At 38.0% G+C, this 21,472-nt stretch overlaps 1 protein-coding gene across 6 annotated transcripts in view; it reads left to right on the top strand.

Annotated features, from left to right (window-relative positions):
- The window catches only part of LOC131986274 (solute carrier family 22 member 4-like), a 65,911-nt gene extending 48,367 nt beyond the window's left edge, over nucleotides 1-17,544 (top strand). For 5 of the 6 annotated variants that reach the window (XM_059351146.1, XM_059351147.1, XM_059351145.1 and 2 more), the window contains 11 exons: nucleotides 1,293-5,543; nucleotides 6,985-7,167; nucleotides 8,361-8,464; nucleotides 10,757-10,911; nucleotides 11,052-11,223; nucleotides 11,650-11,776; nucleotides 12,751-12,851; nucleotides 13,861-14,075; nucleotides 14,159-14,341; nucleotides 16,440-16,575; nucleotides 16,951-17,544. In XM_059351146.1, the coding sequence (XP_059207129.1) occupies nucleotides 5,337-5,543; nucleotides 6,985-7,167; nucleotides 8,361-8,464; nucleotides 10,757-10,911; nucleotides 11,052-11,223; nucleotides 11,650-11,776; nucleotides 12,751-12,851; nucleotides 13,861-14,075; nucleotides 14,159-14,341; nucleotides 16,440-16,575; nucleotides 16,951-17,020 (1,653 nt within the window). In that variant the 5' untranslated portion in view covers nucleotides 1,293-5,336 and the 3' untranslated portion in view covers nucleotides 17,021-17,544. Of the gene's footprint in view, nucleotides 1-202; nucleotides 5,544-6,984; nucleotides 7,168-8,360; nucleotides 8,465-10,756; nucleotides 10,912-11,051; nucleotides 11,224-11,649; nucleotides 11,777-12,750; nucleotides 12,852-13,860; nucleotides 14,076-14,158; nucleotides 14,342-16,439; nucleotides 16,576-16,950 lie in introns of all 6 variants that reach the window. The other variant, XM_059351148.1, reaches the window with a different exon arrangement.
- The last annotated feature ends 3,928 nt before the right edge of the window (nucleotides 17,545-21,472 follow it).

Genomic DNA, 21,472 nt, shown 5'->3' with positions numbered 1-21,472 from the left:
AGTCACAATCAGTCTGTTTTAGAGATGTGCTGATTCAAATTGTTTATCATTTTGAAGGATGTAGGTTGTGGTGGTGATGAATTGTTTTATGTTATATGGAGGTGCTTCTGTTATTTACCATATCCTCCCCTTATTGATAAAATACAGGTGAACAAAATATTAGAAACACCTATCAGTGATAATCATGCCAATCTCTCTGCAGGAACAGAGATCTTGACTGAGTGTGTGCGAGTCCTGTTCTCATCACTTGGTGTGCGTCTTGTTTTGCATTTGGCCACATGATGCTGCCATGCTTTGCTTACTCTTTAATGCACATAAACTCTCCTCTGCTGGCTGTCTCCCTGCCTGGCCTGCTCTGCAGCTCTCTCTGGTGGGAGGTTGTACTCCTTACACATTACTCAAGGTAGAGTAGCATCTTGTATTAGTTGATGTTAAGGAATGTGTTTTCTAAAATCTAAAAGCACGAACAAGTCCTCACTCCACTACAGTCCAATCTACATTATCTGTGTGAAACCTTCCCCCTGAACCCATCAAATCAAATACTTTATTGTCATAAAAAGGTCAACTTTACAATGAAATTAAGAGTGCCACTGCATAAGGTGCATAGTTAAAACAATCATAACACAAAACAAACATGAGTAAAACTTTTTTTAAATATGTTAGAACACTGATGTAGTAAATAAATATAAAAATAAATGGTAAATGGACTGCACTTTTATAGCGCTTTTATTCAAATCGATTTACACTACAGACTGTGGTCATTCCCGTTCACACTCTCATTCATGCTGGTGGCCGAGGCTACCAGGGGACCCTGGTGCCACCTGCCACACATTGGGAGTTCATTCATACACCTATGAACGCAGCATCGGGAGCCATGTGGGGTTCAGTATCTTGCCCAAAGGTACTTTTGGTATTTGGCTGCCATGGTCTGGGATCGAACCACTGACCTTCCGATCAATGGGTGACCGCTCTAATGAGACACTGACCCCTGAAAATGCTACCATGTTATTGACGAGGTAGACAGTATGTCTTGTACATATTAGTTGTATTGCACGTGTCTGTTTTATTGTACATTCTGTCTATTTGTTGAATACTAAGGCAGATTCATCAGTCAGACCAAACAAAAAGAGCAATTACTACAAGTTCTCTGATGCATTTCCAATGGAAGTGATTGGGTGGGCAAAATTAATTTGAAAAAAGTTGGTTTTGAAAAACTTTGACAGATTTTATGACGACTTGTTACATGTTGCAACTTTGACTTCTGTCAAAACCTGAGGTTTTGTGTCTTGCAGGCTGATGAGGAAAAGAAACTTTTACCACAATGACTTTGATCTGATAACCAGTAGCATCAGAACCACAACAGTCGTTCTTCGCTTCTTGTGGTGAGTCTTATCATACTTTTTATGTATGTATGTTAGACTTTAGGGCCTGGCTTGCTGAATTGGGGCACTGACATGCTGAAACAGAAAAAATCCTTTTCACAAGTTGGAAGCACACAGTTTTCTAAAATGTCATTGTATGCTGTAGAATTACAATTTTCCATAACTGAAACTATATACTGCTGTGTGTCATAGTGTTCTTTTGTTGATACTGCCACTAGTCATCAGAGTTTTTATTTTCCGATTTCAAATCCTGCTACACAAACATTTTAATAATATACACCATAGTATTTTGTTTCAGGTAAAAGTTAAAATCCAAGTGCTATATTGTGGCTTTCAAATGCTAAAGAAGTCATATCACTATTTTAACATGCCCACTTTATACTAATCCCATGCAGTTTGGAACAGAAACCATGTAGTTTTTTCTCATGCCGCAAAATATGTTATTTTCACCTATTGTATTTGAATATTTCTGCAGTATGCTATTTGCATCTCTGTAACAGGATGAGGTGTCCCTGCATCGCTCGAAAAGAAACACCAGAAAGTGGAAGTTTTTCTACTAAATATATTGATAACAGTACTGTACTCCTCTCTAAGACAACAGGATGTGAAAGTAAACTACCACTACCCCAAACAATTTCATAAAAGATCTCTAATGGCACACCTTATGATATAGTTGATAACAATGGATAATTTTAAGATTCTCTTTTTTACATTTCCAGATTTAAAATCTCACTTTTCAAGTATTAATTAAATCATTGCAAATGTAGGGTATACTAGTACGGCATTTAAGCTCATACATGAAAGGTATTGTGTGTACCTTATGAAAGAAGCATAACATTTTTCACCAGGGTTAGTATATATATGACGAGGTATTTCTGATGGACCTCTAAACTTAAAGAGAGGTCATTGACTTTGAACAACGTGGAAATCCAATTTTGGCCCAATGATAAGAATAAGCTAATGTTAACAGTCATATTCATACAACATGAACATCTTACATTCAAATATTGTTCAAAGACCTTGCAAAGTAGAAGATTAAAGGTTTTTATATATAAACAATGCTACATTAAGGCTGATAACATTAGCCTCTTTCCATACAGTGGATTAGTTCATAGCATGACTTTGATAGCTCTGGTCGTGTGGTCCAAAGAGGTGACCTGGTGTTCCATCCTTTATCCAAACATAGCACAGGAGTCATGCCTTGGATTTTGATGTATTCTTCTTTTCCAAATGATTACCTTTCTTCCTTGAGTTATTGGAGCTTTTTATTATTTGATTTATTCTAGATATCTGCTTTTCAATACTTAATTTTGCTAGCTTCTGGTATTTGTTTTGTTTTTTAACTGTTTGAGCAGTGATCCCACAGGTTTATCTAGCTAGGAGAAGCAGCTTTTAGTGTTTATGCCCCGCGAAAGTGGAACACCCTGCCTGACTCAGTTAAACATGCCACATCAGTAGCCATTTATAAAAACAGATTAAAAACCTATCTTTTTTCAACAGCATTCGGTTGAACTGTGTGCGTGCGTGTGTGCATGTGTGGTTGTGGGAGTGGGTGCACATGTGTGAGTAAGTAAGTGTGTATGTGGTGAATATGGCATAGCTTGTCTACCTGCACTCTTCAATTCATTTGTAATTGATTTTTTCTAATTGTTTGTTTTTGTTTATTTTCTGTTGTTTTGTTTTGTTTTTTAACTGTAATTATGTATATCCATTGTGAAGCACATTGAGTCTGCCTTGTGCATGAAATGCGCTCTATAAATAAAGTTGAATTGAATTGAATAGGCTGGTGCACTGGAATTGTTGTCTGGATGAGAAAGACAGCAGGAGCCAAGCACTTAGATCTTTGATGGGTTGGTCACAAAAGATGAAAGATAAAACCACACATGCATACAGTTGATTCCAGAGCTCATCAAAACAACTTTTCAGATCGTTTTGGAATGAGGTTCACTAACTGTCAAGTCGGTGCATTTTATGAATACCACTTCTGTGATTTATCACTACCCTGACGCAGGCAGATGGGTTTGCTGCACTCAACAGTTTGAAAAGTTTTCATTGGACAAGGGCCGACGCTTATAAGAAAAAAACCTTGGAAGCAATTGGATGAGTCATCTGTCACCGATACACAACCATCCATCCATCCATCCATCCATTTTCTTCCGCTTATCCGGGGCCGGGTCGCGGGGGCAGCAGGCTAAGCAGGGCATTCCAGACGTCCCTCTCCCCAACGTCCAGCTCCTCCTGGGGGACCCCGAGGCGTTCCCAGGCCAGGAGAGAGATATAATCCCTCCACCGTGTTCTGGGTCTTCCCCGGGGCCTCCTACCAGTTACACATACACAACCCACATGCTGAAACCATTCGGTAAAACAGCAAAAGTCTTCAGTGCTGTTCTCTGCGCTTTTATTGAAGAAATGCTAACTGATAATTGATGCTTCTGCAGCGTCTATGTTAATCTCTTCAGGAGCAGCCATTGTTGTTTAGAACAAACGGTCACCTCTTTCTGTCATCACAAACACGTAGCTCCTCACAGGACGCTGATTGGTCAAAACCTTCAATTGTGCGACTCAAGTGCATTAGTTGGAGCCTGGCAAGATAGATTTGCAATCTTGTAATCTCACAATTGTCAGATGACCTTGTACAATTGTGAGAATCGTGCTGCTGTGCAAGGTAAATCACCCACAGGCATTTTATGAAAAAATTCAGTAGCCATATTCACAAAGAAGCATTTTAAGATGAAAAGCCAAATCTGTAATCATGACCAATGATGAAAAAAAAAAGGTTGATCAGCATACTTGTCAACCATCATAGCCTAAATAATTCTGAATATTCTACTGAGTTTACTTAAACATTCGAAACCTGTGTGAAATAATCCTTACCTGTCTTTGATCTACAATATTTATTTAGTTGGTTCCATCAACAGAAACATTAATTTGCCAACATAAAATAGTATCATGCATATCAATATTATCATGGTATTGTAAAATCTTAAAAAAAAAAAAAAAAACAACAACAATGCCCTATATACAACCCCATTCTAAAAAGATTGGGACGCTGTGAAACACGTAAGAAACAAAATGCAATGATTTGTTTGAAATAAACAAAACCTTAAGTAAAGCAAATCAAATGTCCAGATAAATGCAACACAGCCATAATGGACAAAGAAAGGTGCAATTGTCATGTAAAAAAAATGATGCTAAACTGTAGCTTTTCAAAGCACGGTTATCAATCAATGTTTTAATTATCATTAAAATTTGATGATGGCTATTTTACAATACTCTGATGCTGGTCAGTTTCAAAGTCATTGTTTCGCCCTCTATAGGAGTTGATGAAGAAAAACTCAACAGACTACATAGAACAAAACTAGGAAAGAGAGCTAGCCTTTGAAATCTCTCAGAAGAAATGGAAATAGATAACATAACTAAGGACTTAGATATTTAGGATACATATTTATTAAAAAAATATTCACGGTAGGTTCATGATATCCTCCATGTCTTCCCTTCTGTTCCACCTTTCCACTCTGTGTCTCTCACTGTCAAATAAAGCTAAAAAAATAACAAAAATAGCTCATAAGAGTTTAATTTGTTATCTTTATATTTGTCAAAATAAATGTACCTTTAGCTGTACCAGGCATTAAAATGAACAAGAAATTGAAGAAAAAGGGTCGTCTTATATTTTTTTCCATGACTGTAGATCTATACAGGGCGGCCCTTGGAGCGATTGGGGTTAAGGTTGATTGCATAAGAGCTTGGCAAACCTGTTACCTGATCCAGGTAAGGGAGGTGGCTCGATGACTGAGTGGGAGGAATGTGATGGTGTTATTATCTATTTAATGGATTATTTTTTTTCAACTCCCTTTTTTGCCAGGGTGGAGGGGTGGTTCAGTTTATATATATATATATGACAGGGCACAGTTGCAGGAAGACAGCGGATAGAATAGAGACGGGGACTTCACGACTATGAAGAGTTATGCTGACACTGTAGCTTTTCTGGGTCATTGGGGACGTTTCCAGCAGGTGGTTTTCTTCCTGCTAGTTGCCAGCATCGTGCCCAATGGATTTGGTGCTTTCACTCTTGTTTTCCTCACTGACATCCCAGGTCACCACTGCATTGTTAATGACTCGGACCTCACCGAAGACTGGCGGAAAACCATTTTACCAATACAGGTGAGACCAGGAGAGATTCAACTTTTTATCTTGTACACACAAGAGAAACTAAACAACATATTGGACTGATGCAATTTCTTGTCTCTGAATGGAGTTTATAGCGACACGAATATAGACAAAAGGAAATTACTGCAGTAGTTATGTTATTGTATGCATCTCAGAGTAATGAAATGTATTATTATAATAGTATAGCCTTCATAAACGTGTCTTTGCAATATTTGTGTTATTTTAAAACTGATCATACAAAAGGCTAAATATTTTTAAACAAGAGCTTAGAATTAAGACTGCTCAAGGAAATATTCTTTGTAACATGCATTTGTATACTAAGATAAACCTTGGTGTTGAGCACATCTTTCAAACGTACAGAACATGATCTGCTCATTGCAGTGAGAAATGTAAAGACATAAGGAGGGAGAGACAGGGGATGGTTGTACATTTTGTCTCAACACCTGTTTTGTGGTAGAGCTCAAATGTTGGCACAAGGTATCCGTATTTGCCTACTACAAACGTCTCCCTTCTCAAATTACACAATTTAAAACACAGAGTACTCTTTGGGGACACACCTTAATGTCTTTCCCTGCTGCAACTCGACTGATCTTGGCAGGATTTAGTTTGTGTGCAACACACCTCTATCAGTTCCCAGTTCAGAGTCCCAGAGCCAACATTATTTGGCTAGCTGTAGCAGCATTGTGGTTTTGAAATTAGCATTGATGGAATACCTATTACATTTTACCTTGTACTACATGCTAATCTAACTGGTTATACAGTCTGCACACTTGTTCCCACAGCTATTAAAGTTAACATGCAAGGTCAAGAAGGAAGTTGTCATGCATGAAATATATGAAGTGGCTCTCAGGCATAGAAATCCATTTTGAAACTGATTTCTTTTTGCCCCTGCTGGGCATTCAAATAATGTTTGTTTAAAGCATCTCTTCACTGGTCTCACAGTCCCTGAGGTTACTGCTTCCTCTGAGGTCATCCCTTCTTGGTGAAAGTTGCACTTTTACAACCACCCCATTGTCACAAACAAACAGCTCTCTCTTATAGTAGTTATTTCAATTTGGATGAAAGCCTAAAGCATGGCTGTATGCTACCGATTCCTCCTACAGCAGCCAATGAAGTACCAGTATCCATGGTCATAGATTTTTCATAATGAAATGCGTAGCTTTGTAATTTGATTTCTGTATTTGTTCTTGAATCTGCTGTATAAAGTAAAGTAAACTCCCCATACAGAGGCTGATAAAGTGGTCTTATATCAGGGTTACCTTTACAACGTTTAGAAGCGTACAGTTACTGAAAGGACACGGCTGTCAACTCCTGATTGTTGCATCACAACTGCAACACATATTCAACATGACACCCAAAACACAATACAGGAATAGGTTTATTGCAAAAGTGATGTGCCTAATATTATTAAAATGTGTGTCGTTGTGACTGTGAGGTGGTGAATGGGAAGCAGCAGCTGAGCCGATGCAGCAGGTACAGGCTGGATGTGGTCAGAAATCTCTCCGCCCAGGGACTCATTCCTGGCAGGGACGTGAACCTCACTTACCTGGAGCAGGAGGGCTGTGTGGACGGCTGGAGCTACAGCAGAGACATCTACCAATCCACCGTCACCTCTGAGGTGTGTGTGTGTGTGTGTGTGTGTGTGTGCGCGTGTGTGTGTGTGTGTGTGTGTGTGTGTGTGGCCATATTCTGTAGTTACTGTCACTGCACTTATTTCGTTCGCTAAATCAGTGAATTCTTTTAAGTCACGTCTCAAAACACATTTTTTTACAGACTTGCATTCACATGATTTTTTTCCCTTCATTGTTGGTTTCTTATTTTTGCATGAGTTTTATTCATGCTTATTCTGTCAAAGCACTTTGTGAACGCTGCTTTTCAAGGTGCTATATAAATAAAGGTATTATTATTAACTGAATGAGCATGCTGCCATATTCTGTAGTTACTGTCACTGCACTTATTTCCAATCTACCTAGTTAGTTTGTGTATTACTCTAACAGCCTTTGAGGTGTCTCAGTGCTAGCTTACTGTCTCTGCATGTGCCTGTTTTTATTTGGTATACTGCAGTGTGTTTACATAAAGTATGGCTCTTACCTGTGGCATTATGATATGTCTAAAACCTTTGATCAGGGTTAACTGAAAAGCCAAAGCGGACACATGCTTTCTCCGTTTTATTTCCTTAATGCTAAAATAATGCCAGTGGACCAGATACAGCACCGTGAACACAACTACAGTCTGTCAGCACATCTAGTCAGGGCACGAGATACAGTGCACTAATTTGTGAAATTAAATGGAGAATATGTGATGCAGTGCAATCTAGAGTGGCCTTAAAATCAAGAAAACATGCAGTGGCATACAGGCAACTGCTCCTCAGACAGTGTGAGTCTGCCACTGCTGTAGAGGGATCAAGTTCCTGCACCTTTAACAAAGACATGCCCATTGAAGATTGAATCCAGTCTGGCTAGTAAGCCATGTTGTCTTCAATACATTATGTTTCTATCATGGGATTTGAAATGGTATGGTCTTGAGAAAAAACTTTTGAATGTAATCTTTGTCTAGCATCCTGTTGTCAGTTGAACCTGCTTCATTGTTGAGCTAGTAGAGTGAATGGTTCCCTTATGAGACATGAAAGGTCATACAAAAGATGTTCTAAAGATAACACCAGATGCATTAGCCCTCACTTCAGACAAGGACAAACTGAATAGAAGATACATTGTCTGTCGGATATCTATGATCTTACACACACACACACACAGTGTGACAATGCACATGCTGATACTTCCTTGTCTTATTATTACTGTATGGATATTCCAGTTTGACCTGGTGTGCAGTGAGCAGTGGAAGCAGCCGTTGACCACCATGGTTTTCTTCCTTGGAGTTCTTTGTGGATCCTTCTTCTCAGGGCAGCTCTCAGACAGGTACCAAAAACTCCAGCTCCTTATGATACACTTCAAAGTATATAGGGTCCTTAGAAAAATAAGTTTTTAAAGCACCACAGATATATAGTGTAACTGATTTTTTAACAATTTAATATTAATTTACACTCTATACAGCACCCTTTTCATGTCTTGCTGTACCATTAACTCCAATTTGTCCATTGGACACATGAGCATTATATAGAGCAAAAAGTAAGCTTTAATCGTACTTATAATAGACAGCTATAATTATTTCTGTTGATGTTAGCATTGAATTACACAGTTATAAACATCAAATATGTTGGCTTTAGTGTTGTGCCTGTTGCTTGATAGATGTGAACCCTTTAAAATTACCTAGTTTTCTATTCATTTCATTTGTTATAAAATGTGATCTGATCTGCATCTAAGTCCCAAGTATAGACAAACACAACGTGGTTAACCTAATAATAATAATAATAATCATACCACACTATATTTAATATATCCATGAAAAATTCATAATGCTGGTGGGAAAAGTAAGTGAACCCTTAAGCTAATGGCTCCATTAAGAGCTAATTGGAGTCAGGAGTTAGCAAACTTGGAGTCCTTACAGTGAAACAAGTTTGGAGTGAGGTGTAGAGATACTTTGACCTATAAAAGCACTTAAACTTATTCACAAGAAGCATCTGCTCATGTGAACCATGCTTCGCAAAAAAGACATCTCTCCGAAGACCTGCGATCAAGAATTGTTGATTTGCATCAGAGTGTAAGGGGTTACAAAGTAACCTCAAATACTTTAGGTATTTACCAGCCCACAGTGAGACAAAAAATTGGAGACGACTGAATACTTTGGCTACTCTCCCTAGAGGTGGGCGCCCAGGCAAGTTCACTCCAAAGGCCCAATGCAGAAAGCTCAGTGAGGTAAAAAAAAAAAAAAAGAAAAAGAACTCCAGAGTAACAAGTAAGGACTTGAAGCAATCATTGGAACTGGTAAACACATCTGTCCATCAGTCTACCCCACACACTAGATTGAAGCGGTGTGGTGTCCATGGCAGGACACAAAGGAGGAAAATGCTGCTTTCAAAAAAAACATCACTGCATGCCTGAAGTTTGCCAAAGAGCACCTTGACACTCCACACCACTACTGGGAAAATGTTTCTTGGATTGATGAAACTAAGGCTGAATTGTTCATAAAGAACATGCAGCACTACATATGGTGTAAAAAAGAAGTTGGGTGATGCAGCAGGACAATGACCTTAAACATCAAAATGAATCTACTACAGAATGACTTCAAAAAAATAAAATCCATCTTTTGGAGTGGCCCAGTCGGAGCCCAGACCTCAGTCCAACAGAGATGCTGTGGAATGACCTCAAGAAAGCCGTTCACACCAGACATCCTAATAATATGTCTGAGCTGAAGCATTTCTGTTAGGACGAATGGTCCAGAATTCCTCCTGAACATTGTGCAGATCTGATCAGCAGCTATCAGAAGCGTTTGGTTGTGGTTATTGCTGCCAAAGAAGGCTTGACCAGTTATTAAATTAATGTTTCACCTACTTTTTTCCCCAGCTCTATGAATGTTAAATGGATGTGTTCAATAAAAAAATGAGATATTATAATTGTTTGTGTGGTCTTAGGTTAAGTATGTTGTGTTTGTCCATACTAGACTTAGATGCCGATCAGATCACATTTTATGACAAATTAATGTAGAAAACTAGGCCATTTCAAAGGGTTCACATACTTTTTCTTGCAACTGTATGTAACATGCTTTTTGATTTTGAGATAAGAAAGTGCTGTGGTGTCATATGTCCCTGACCTTGACTACACTGCCTTGTATCTCTGCAGAGTTTTTCACTATAGAGATCTTTGAAAAGCCAATTATAACCAGAATTTGTTTTGTTTTTACATTACTGTGTGAATAAAGTAGCATTCATGTGTTAAATTTGTAACACAGAGGGACACAGAGGGTGCTGTTCTGATGGGTCGTCGGGAGAGAAAAAGTCCACAGTACCTGAAGCACATTTGATGCCTACATGCTAGCGGTTAAAATGAATTATAATGTAATATTTCTACATTGTGGTATTACTATTTTTGCTTACTTCCTTAACCACTGATGACGTATACCTTATGTTTTATTTAGCTTTTGAATACTTAATAACATTTAGTAGGCATCTGTATCCTAATCATTGTGAAGTGCCTTTGATAATCTAATTTCTAACCCCCTAAAGTGTAGAAGGGAAAAACAATTGCCATTCATGTTCAGTATATACTTTGTTAATCATTTTTACATGTATGTTTATTCAACTTCTCTTGTAGAATTGGAAGAAAACCTGTTCTTTTTGCAACCATGGCAGTTCAGACAGTTTTTACTTTTATTCAAGTCTTCTCGACTTCATGGATTATGTTCACCGTCCTCCTCTTCATCAATGGTTTGGGACAGATCTCCAACTATACAGCTGCTTTAGTTCTGGGTACATATGAACATTGCTTTTGTTTAATGCTAGTTTTACACTTGATGTCAGATTTTGGATAAATGCAGAAGTTTATTAAAAATACTACTTGCCTTTCACCACATTTCTCTCTCTTTGTATGTCTTATTCTCTGTGTGCAGGCGCTGAGATCTTGACTGGCGATGTGCGAGTCCTTTACTCTTCTATGGGCACATGTTTAGGCTTTGCTTTGGGCTACATGATGCTGCCTCTGTTTGCTTACTTTATAAGGAGCTGGAGATATCTACTGTTGGCTTTGTCTTTGCCTGGCCTGGCCTACATTCCCCTCTGGTGGTAGGTTGCACTCACTACAAGACAAATTCATGGTTATTTTCTGTGACCAGAGGAAAGTTAGGAGTGTTTGGTATCAAGGTTTTCATTACAGCTAACTTTTCAAAGCCTAAGTCTTGGCTTTTTTATTAGGAATGGTAGACTGACTTGCAAACTTACTCAATAATTGGGCAAGACTGTCACTGTGAAAAAGAAAACTAAAGAATAGTTTGTAAAACCCTGCTTTGGTAAAGCTAAACACCAGACCAAACTTGCAAATCAAAGCCTGTTTTACATATTTTTATTCACTGGTAAGAAAAGGGACTCATCTTGTAATGGAGATAAATATTATAACTTGTATTCACTATATTTGTTTTGTTGACCTTTAAGCCCCTCTGATCCAGCCAGAACCCCTCTCTCAGTCTGTGTCTCTGTTGTAAACTGAGGCAGGTTGCTCCCAGAGTCTCCTCGGTGGTTGCTCTCTCAGGGAAGAGTGGAGGAGGCTGAGGCTGTAATGAGAAAGGCTGCTAAGTTGAACAAAGTTCATGCTCCAGGAGTCATCTTTAAAGATTACAGTGTAAGTTGACTTTCAGATGCTTGTCAGAACCAGTTTTCTTGAAGGTAACTTATATTTGACACTTTTTTAGGTGGAGGTTATAAGGAGTTAGAACAGTATGATTATGAGTATATGAAGGCCATTCTTTTGCTCAATTATGTGTATAATAATTTTGCTACACAGATTTGGTAGCATATCTGATTTTGACCACTCAATAATTGATCAAATAATTGATCAAATGGTCAAAAATACCTTGAAAATACCAAATTATGACACCAACACCTTAAGAAACACTATAGAAAAATATACAGTCATGGAAAAAAATATTAGACCAACTCTTGTTTTCTTCAATTTCTTGTCCATGTCTTGTCTCGTTTTGCCTGATACAACGAAAGGTACATTTGTTTGGACAAATATAATGATAACAACTAAGATAGGCCCTAAGAGTTTAATTTAAGAGCTGATATCTAGCCCATTTCCCATGGCTTTCTTGATAATGATTTTGGTTAATATCAAGAAAACCATTTAAAAAATCAGACTATTTTTGTTGTTATTATATTTTTCCCAAACAAATGTACCTTTAGTTGTATCAGGCATTGAAATGAACAAGAAATAGAAGAAAAAGGGAGGTCTAATAATGTTTTCCATGACTGTATGTCAAGATTTGGTATGAAGGTTTGGTATGATGATTCCTGAAAAATTGCACTTTTCAGTAGTTGGATAGTGCACTTCTCTCCTGTGAAAAGAAAATGCTCTAATCAGAACAAAATGGCTACTATGGGGACTAACATCATCACACATGAATACAATTAAACTCAGTGAATCCAAGAGAGTCTCAGTTTCCCAGTCATACCCAATTTATGTAATTCCAAGACTGTTTATGGACCCCATTGTGCAGAAATGTTCAAATGCACCATTTTAGAAGAGGCCAAAATAACACCTTGATGAGAAGAGACAACAACAGAGGGTGAGATTTATGTGTTTGTATCTTGCAGGTTAATGAAACAAAGACAGACTCTAAAGATCGCCTTAATGCCTTCGACCTGCTGAGAACCAGTAGCATCAGACTTACAACCCTTATTCTCTGCTTAGTGTCGTGAGTAAATGGCTTTTAATCACCATCAGTTCACAGTGAGTTTTTTTTGTGAGATGTCTGACAGGGCACACCACACTACAACTCAAGAAAAACATTCAAATTGACAAAATATGTACATATACATGAAGAAAAGATCTTCATAACGAATATGCAACTTCCAGAAGCAAATGCAGAAAATCCATTTTAGCACAGTCTTTCTGACTAATTTCTGTACAACATTGGAATATCCTAATTGTTGTTGTTTTGTATGTCAGTTGAATCATCAATGAAACAAGAAGTGGCTGATTAAGTCATCAATTCATTCTGAAAACATCTCTGAATGCCTGCTTAAAGCACATAGTTAAAACTGCATGTATACTATGCAGTCAGCAATCCTCTGAAATATTCTACCCACATGGATAAAATGATCTCCACCCGAAATACATTTGTACGATTATTACTAGGGCCGGGACTTCAATGCATTAATTAAGATGAATTCATTACACAAAAATTAATGCGTTAGAAAAATTGACGCATTTTAATCACACTTTTTTTTGCACCGCGGAACATTTCTCACTGGGTGAGTTTCAGGCGGACCAATTATACTGGAGCACCAACTAGGGTTCATGAGTTCAGACAACAACAAACCACAGTGAACATGAACGAAGACGCTGATGAGAGCGCTTTGGTTGGCCCCATGGATGATGGGACATTTTGTTACTGGTCTGTTGGACATGAACAAAAATAAACAATATTTTTGTTGCTTAAGCTTATGTATTCAGTCATTATTCAATGGTATACTAAAAATCCATGTGAAAAAAATTACTTCTCACTGTTCTCAGGTCAAATATTTATATGCGATTAAAATGCGATTAATTTTGATTCGTTAATTACAAAGCCTCTAATTAATTAGATTAATTTTTTTAATCGAGTCCCGGCCCTAATTATTGCATTAAGTTATTTTATTCATATGAGTGAAGTCCTTTCCATTCAGACATCATCTTCAGACATATATCTTTGTCTTGCCCAGGTTCACAGTGACTGCTGGATACTATAGCCTGTCGTTCAACACATCCCAACTCCATACTAACCCTTATATCAGCTGCTTCATCTCAGCAGCTGTTGAGGTACCAGCATACGTTTCCAGCTGGCTGGCTCTGCGATACCTTCCCCGCCGGCTGTCTGTCATTGGTACCTCCCTTCTTGGAGCAGTGCCACTGTTTCTCATTCAACTCGTGCCTCAAAGTAAACAGGAAACAAAATATCCGAGGACTCTGTTGACAAAGGTTGTTGATGCAAAAGTGATGGTCAATTTCCCTATCCTCTAGGTCTATCAAATCTGTCTCTTGCTCTGGAGATGTTGGGTAAATATTTTATTACCACTTGTTCCTCCCTGATGATTGCCTACGTGGCAGAGCTTTACCCAACAATGCTCAGGAACACAGCATCAGGAATATGCACGACTGTTTCCAGGCTGGGATGTTGCATTGCACCTTTTTTGTTAGCGCTGGGTGAGTAAATTGGGTTTGGATAATAATAACCACCATTATTTTGTCTTTTAGTCAGGCAGCTTAGCAAAATAAAGGGGGCACGCTGGACAAAAAGCCCCACATTTTTTCCACATGTTCTCTATCACCATAAGTTTCAATTTTTGGTGGGAGCCACTTCATCAAGATTGCACATCGGAGATGGCAGCCATATTAAGTCTATGAGAACCAGTCTATCGTCCAAGCCACTTAGAAGGTCAATCTTGGTGTCCAAATTTACATTTTCTGTGTCAAGAAATCCATAAAAGCTATTGAGAATATCACTAGATGATTATTTGATCAAATAGATACGTTCATTTTCACCATGTATTTACGTAATTCCCAACTCACTACTACAGTGCATGTATTCTGAAAAATTGATAACATGCATACATTTAATTAGGGCCTCGGGGCAATTGCACCGAGCACTGGTCCCATACAGCAATAGCTGTAGGGACCAGTGCCCCTTGGCCCCGAGCACTACTGTTTTACTGTGGATTTTTTCTTCTTCCTCTTCCGGAGGCAATTTCGTCCCGCTACTAGTCCTACAACTTGAAGAGTTGCCGGACAAATGATATATCAAAACGTGTAGTTTGATCGGGATCGGTGTGCTATTACTTTTCTCTACAGAATACGAATTTTTCATGACGTAAGTTGCGAAAAAACTGCCCAAAATTTTGCATTGAAATTAATGGGACGGCCGACAAAAAATGAGCGAAAAAGAACAATAATTGGAGATTTTTAAATGTCTACTCCTCCCGCATAATTTAACCTAGAGACTCCATTTAAACTTTAAACAGTAGACACAAGTCTTGTGTATCGGTGTATTAATCCACGTTTCGATAGGTCATATAGTTTTTTATCAATCCCTGTTCAATGACCATGATCATTTTTGGAGAAATTCTGAGATTATAATGGGTGTGTATTGCACGGAATGTTCGTGTCACAGTGTGTGACATCATCGCCAGAGTGTAGAGGGAGAGAAGAAATTGTCAAAAAATAAATTTGAAAACTGCGCTCCAGGCCGCAAATTTCACTCTACAGAGATAATTTATACATAGAAAAGTAGGAAAATTTGTCTTCTCACTCACAATCCTCTGGTAAAGCTGTCAGAGTTATAGTTTGGGCGTACGACGCACAGATGCGTCACCAACAGCCTCATTGGTCCCATATTAAAAACGCAGGAAGATTTCAGAAAAAGGGACATTTTACAGTTTTTGTAGATCACTCTAACAAAGCTATTTTTTCATTTTTCTTAAAAAAACAAACATATGTAGACGTTCAGGAAGAACTCAGGACGCTTAAAGTGAAGTCGGATCAATAATAGGTATTATGGTTTTGCCAAAAATGCTTTCGGTTCGAGCCCAGAAATTTCAGTCTGTCCACCTCTGCTGTCACTATGCCGGAACAGGTGTCAGTTAATTCTGTTGATTGCTTTGATCTGATTGCCTTTGATCTTTGATGTGATTACAGTTACAGATACACACACATGCGCGTAAGCATGCACACTCCTCACACATGCATACATATGCTTCAAACACACACGTGCGCACACACACACACACACAGGTAACTTTATGTGATTTTAATTACACACACACACACACACTTTGAGGTTAAAGGGCATAGTTTGAAATCTCGGAAGAATCTCATAGTGTACACACACCGGCAGTAGCCCCCGTGGCCCTTTCAAAATTTCCCCAGAAGAAATTTTCTAGTTAAACTTTATTAGCTTCACTTTTATTATTTATTACATTTACAACTACAAAGACCTGTGCAATTCCAGTGTGCCTCCTTGCATGAACACCTTGCACCTTACAACCACACTAAACCAGTTCACTGCAGGCTTTTGAAGTGATTGGTAGAATGTTCCACACAGGAAGCCAGACCTGGCTTGGTACTTTTGTCCGGCGTGTCCCCATTCTTCTTTAATCTGGTCCTAGGCCGCCTGACTATTTGTATTCATTAAGTAGCTGTTAAATCTTACTTCACGTTTTGAAGCCATGCAAAAACTCTCACCTCAATGCGTGCACACAAAACCCAGATGTTTCTCCAATCTAAACCTCTCTTTCTAATTTTTTAGATGTATACTCATTATATCTACCATATATGATACTGGGGACTCTGTCAGTTATGTCTGCCCTTGGTGCAGTCTTCCTCCCAGAGACTTTTGGATGCCCTCTACCTGAAACTATGCAACAGATGCATAGAAGAGAAAGGTAGGCTGCTTTTACTCCACTGCATTTCTCTGAAATTGTTACTTTTGACTACATGTCAGTGTTGAGATCATTAATATAAATCAACAAATAATGATTTATTTCCACATTTTTATTTGATATATGATAAGATATTTTAACCTGAAATGGGCCATTATACATGATAGACTTTTTATAAGCACATTTTAATGCCAACACTCTAAGGTCAGAGTTTTTCTTCCACCTCTGAGTGAATGCAGCTGCTTGTGATGATAATGAAGTTGACAGCAGCAAAGGAATAATTCTCTGTTTTCTGTTATAGTTGGCCTATCTTCAAGGCAGATCACTACTACCACTAATGATTTGTTTGTTTTGTCTTGTCTTGTCTCCTTAAAACAGGATAAAGTGTCCGTGCATCCCTGGAAAACAAACACCAGTACCTGTGGTACTCCCCAACAGCCCACTATGATCTACAAAGAGTGCTCTACTGTAGTCATTCAGCTGTTGAGTATCATTACCTCTGTGTACATTTATTTTATATTTTTAGCTTTTATTTCTTAATTTAGGGTTTTTTCTTAAATAAATTGTAAAAAAAAATGAACCTATAGCTTTCCTTTTTGGAGAGAATGTAAAATTTAAACAGGAATTAAATGGTGGAGTAGATTTCTAATTATGGCCATTTTTTAAGAGGTTTCTTTTGTCTCATTTTGATTTTTTTCATCTACATAGGTCTATGTTTTACCATAAATAGTGAAAATGAACACAAAATATTCAGTAAAAGCTGCTTAAGGGTTTTCACAAATATCATGTTTAAAAAAGTGTTTTGGTGTGAATATATGGTGTATAGATATAAATTAATGTCATTTAGAAATGCAGAAGGTGCACAAACACCCATAAAGTTGCAATAATTTTGTTTTCAGTCACAATCCTCTGTTAATTGTGGTTTCATTTTCATATGTTTGTAAGAGATTGATGAATAAAGTTTTGAGAAGATATACACTTTATCTGTCAAAAATTAATCACATTGTCACAATCATTTCATGGAAAGAGGTAAAAAAAAAAAAAAAAAAGTTTATAATCCTCAATGCTCACAAGACTGCTGTTAATAAATGTCCCAGTAGTGAAATACAAGCTGCAACGTTTGCATGTTCGTTGTGAAAACTTCTCACAGGTGAACGGTCGCCTGGTTTTTTTTATTACCCATAACCTGACAGAGAAAAAAAAAGGTATTTTTTTCCAGACATTTGTCTGAACAGAGACAAAGTTTCTAATTTTTGTGTCGCGGAAAATTCGTATTCCATTGAGAAAAGTAATAGCACACCGATCCCAATCAAACCGCACGTTTTGATATATAATAGTGGGACGAAATTGTGTCCGGAAGAGGAAGAAGCCTGGCAGAGGGGAGCCTGACAATGGGCCTTTTTCAACTGGAACGCACCACCTCTGATTGGCCAGCTCCACAGGTGGAAATCTGCATTCCAGGTGGATCCCCATCAAGTTGTTAGCACCTGGAAGGAAACAGAAAGGGAGGGGGAGAGGCAGAAACAAACACAACGAGGCCTGTGGCACATAACGAGGTAATAATAGTCAATTCAGTGGCTCTATTAGATGCTTTATTCTGACCGGTCAATCACTGCAGTCTCGGTCTGTTTTTTGGAACTGGTTATATCATGGTTTATTTTACTATATAACAACCTGCTCACACTATAGAGTATCCTTTACTTACATCTTAGCTGTGAAAAGTGATCCTACGAGATCTGGGCTGTGACTATGCTCCGCTCATTAGAGCCTCCATAAGCGGGACAGAAGTCCTCAGAAGCTCGTCTACTGATAACATTATGTAGCTAGAATTTGTATTTGGGAAGTAAAACCAGCATTTTAAAAATATCCAAGCACCCTGTATCATTGCTGCATGTGTGACGTTTTTAACAAATCAGTACGTTTGGAAATCGGTCCAAAATTCAGCGAATAATTCTACTTTGAGATTGAGGAGGACCTCTTTCCTTTTTCCCCCTGTTCCTAGATGGCGGCGCTTTATTCACGTCCCTCCACAGTCGATGCAGCGTCTATAAATACATATAAAAATAGGCTATGTCTATCTATGCCTGGGTTCAGATCGGGTCAGAGGCTTCGCCCCGAGAGTTTACGCCACCAAAGGACGCAATACGGCCAAAAAGAGGACTTTTTTTTCCGAAGTCACCCTTTATAAGCAAAGCGCACCGTTACAAATAAACACAGGGTAACGAAATAGACAGAAATGCGCAGCGACGGGGATTAATTAAATAAAAGTAGGCCTACATACTCATACAAGTTTAGTGAGTATTTTACATTTGGAGCACTGACTTAAAGTTTTCACAGCTTTTTAGTTGCAGGAGTGAAACAATGTTTTAAAGTAAGTTTTAATCCCAAAAGAAGAGGAATTTCTTGTTCAACAGGAGCAACTGGTTTTGTTTGGCAGCATAAAAAGTGAAAAGGAAGGAAATAAATGCTGCGGTCAGCAGAGTAGCAGCGGAGCATTAAACTCCCGGTGAGGTTGAAATATTTCATTAAATACATCGTGATATATAAAGCCTAATAGCCTATATAATATCGAAATATTGTTGTTATGATGGAGAGATATTATTCACTTCTTTACATTTAGTAAGAATTCTGTCCCAGTCAGAGGTGTGTGGGACAGCATTTATTGGAAATGTTTCTATTCGTGGATACATTGACGCTCGGATGTCCGACTCGGATAACTTTAAACATTTAATAGCAGAAGACAACAACTTTTAATAGCCTCTGCTAGTCGCCTGTTTAACAGTTTGAGTGCATTTTACGCGCTTTTTATTCTTCACTTGTTTCGTTTTGGCTGTGTTCATGGCATGCATTTGGTATGAGTTTTGGCATAATTGTGTATTTTTATTTGCTCTTGTTATTTCCAGCTCAGCTCCTGCAGCGAGGCTGAAATACACGGTGTGCAAACAATAGTTACACTCTTTAGGGGCAATTAGGCCTTGGAATTGATCATTTTTACTACTTTCCACCAGATTGCGTATTTTGACCATATTAAGCATACAGAAAAACATGTGATGTGTACACACGATCCATACACACAAGCATTTACTGCTTCAAATAAAAAAAAATAAAAAAGATAATCTTGAATCACATCAAAGATGCAGCCATCTAGAGAGACATGACAAACTAATTACAAAAAAGAGTTATTTACACAGCTGTGATTGCAGCCAGGTCTATAAAAATGGTGGCATCATGACAGAAACCTGGCATATAAAGGTTCAAAAATCAATTAGTGTTTGATAGTGTTGATGAAAATTAGGTCAGATGTAGAGGGAAAATATAATTACAATGAAAGTAGAATATTATAATGTGTAATATTTTGTGTGAATATTTGACACTGCACAAAAAATAATAATGCAACAAAATCAGTGTTGCTACTAATCCTGGACAAGTTCCAGGCTGCAACAATTCAACTTTTTTTTTTTTACTTTGCATGTAGTATATTGAAAATATGGGCCTATTTATTACATACCAGGGATCATGGATCAGTTTGCATATGTCAAAATACTTGAAGAGGTCATGTTGCCTTATGCTGAAGAGGACATGCCCTTGAAATGGGTGTTTCAACAAGACTATGACCCCAAACACACTAGTAAACCAGCAAAATCTTGGTTCCAAACCAACAACATTGATGTTATGGAGTGGCCAGCCAAATCCCCGGACCTTAATCCAATTAAGAATTTGTGGGGTGACATCAAAAATGCTGTTTCTGAAGCAAAACCAAGAAATGTAAATTAATTGTTGAATGTTGTTAGAGAATCTTGGAGCGGAATAACAGCTGAAAGGAGCCACAAGTTGGTTGACTCCATGCCACACAGATGTGAAGCAGTTATAAAAAAAAAAAAACTGTGGTCATACAACTAAATATTAGTTTAGTGATTCACGGGATTACTAAATCCTAGAAATAAATACGTTTGTACAAAATAGTTTTGTGTTTGTAAAGTCAATGGCAGAAACTGCTATTTTTTTAACACACCCCTTTCAACTAATTGCCCCATTGCACAGCCTTAAGAGCTGCATATCACGAATGCTGGGTCTTGTTGGTTTTCTGAGAATCTGCTGCACCTACTGGTACCTTGTTTGCCATGTAACAATAAAAAAATATACTAAAAACCTGGATTAATCTGGTTAGTCACATTGGACTGCTATTATATTGAACACTACTGTAGGTGAAAAGTAAAATGAATGTAGAATATCATAATGTATAATATTTTTATAGCTTGCTTTTTAGGAGCACATTTTATGAGTTAAGCAGTACAAGTGTGCATAAAATTTGAACAGGCCCTGAGAATTTCACGGTTGCATGGTGAATTTTTTTAATCTTTAGGTTTTAGATAAATTGCATAGCCTACACAAACTTTTGGTTTGTCATCATAAAAAAACAAAACACAGCAGATTTTTATCAGCTCCAGGCATCGATACAATATTCTAAGACTAAGAGTATCTATGATCAATTCTCTGACTCGTGGACTTCACGCTGACTCAAATTTGCGTACACGAGCTGACACCAGACGTGAGATCTGATCGTACCCTCCGCTCACGTCAAAATTGATAAATGCCGGACCTTGTGTAAAAATGATCGTATGGCCACTTTACGCTCACTTTCTGTCATACACTCCTTTGATAAACGAGGGCCAATATCTCCGGATAGACTCGGGGGAATTTCTTTAAATTTGGTATATAATCTAAATTTTGATAAACTTTTAATCGGACTCAACAGATTACATTTTGAAAAGGTGTGAGAGAAATCATCATAAGAATTACTAGTTTTCTGAAGAAGTACAGACCATTGATAACTCAAAAATCCTTTAATGAATGCAGCATGGAAAGAAGACCACAGCATGCTTGTTCTCTGCTGAACGTA

Source organism: Centropristis striata, chromosome 15, assembly GCF_030273125.1.
Source record: "Centropristis striata isolate RG_2023a ecotype Rhode Island chromosome 15, C.striata_1.0, whole genome shotgun sequence".
NCBI lineage: Eukaryota > Metazoa > Chordata > Actinopteri > Perciformes > Serranidae > Centropristis > Centropristis striata.
This window is presented reverse-complemented; position numbering and strand designations above follow the sequence as displayed.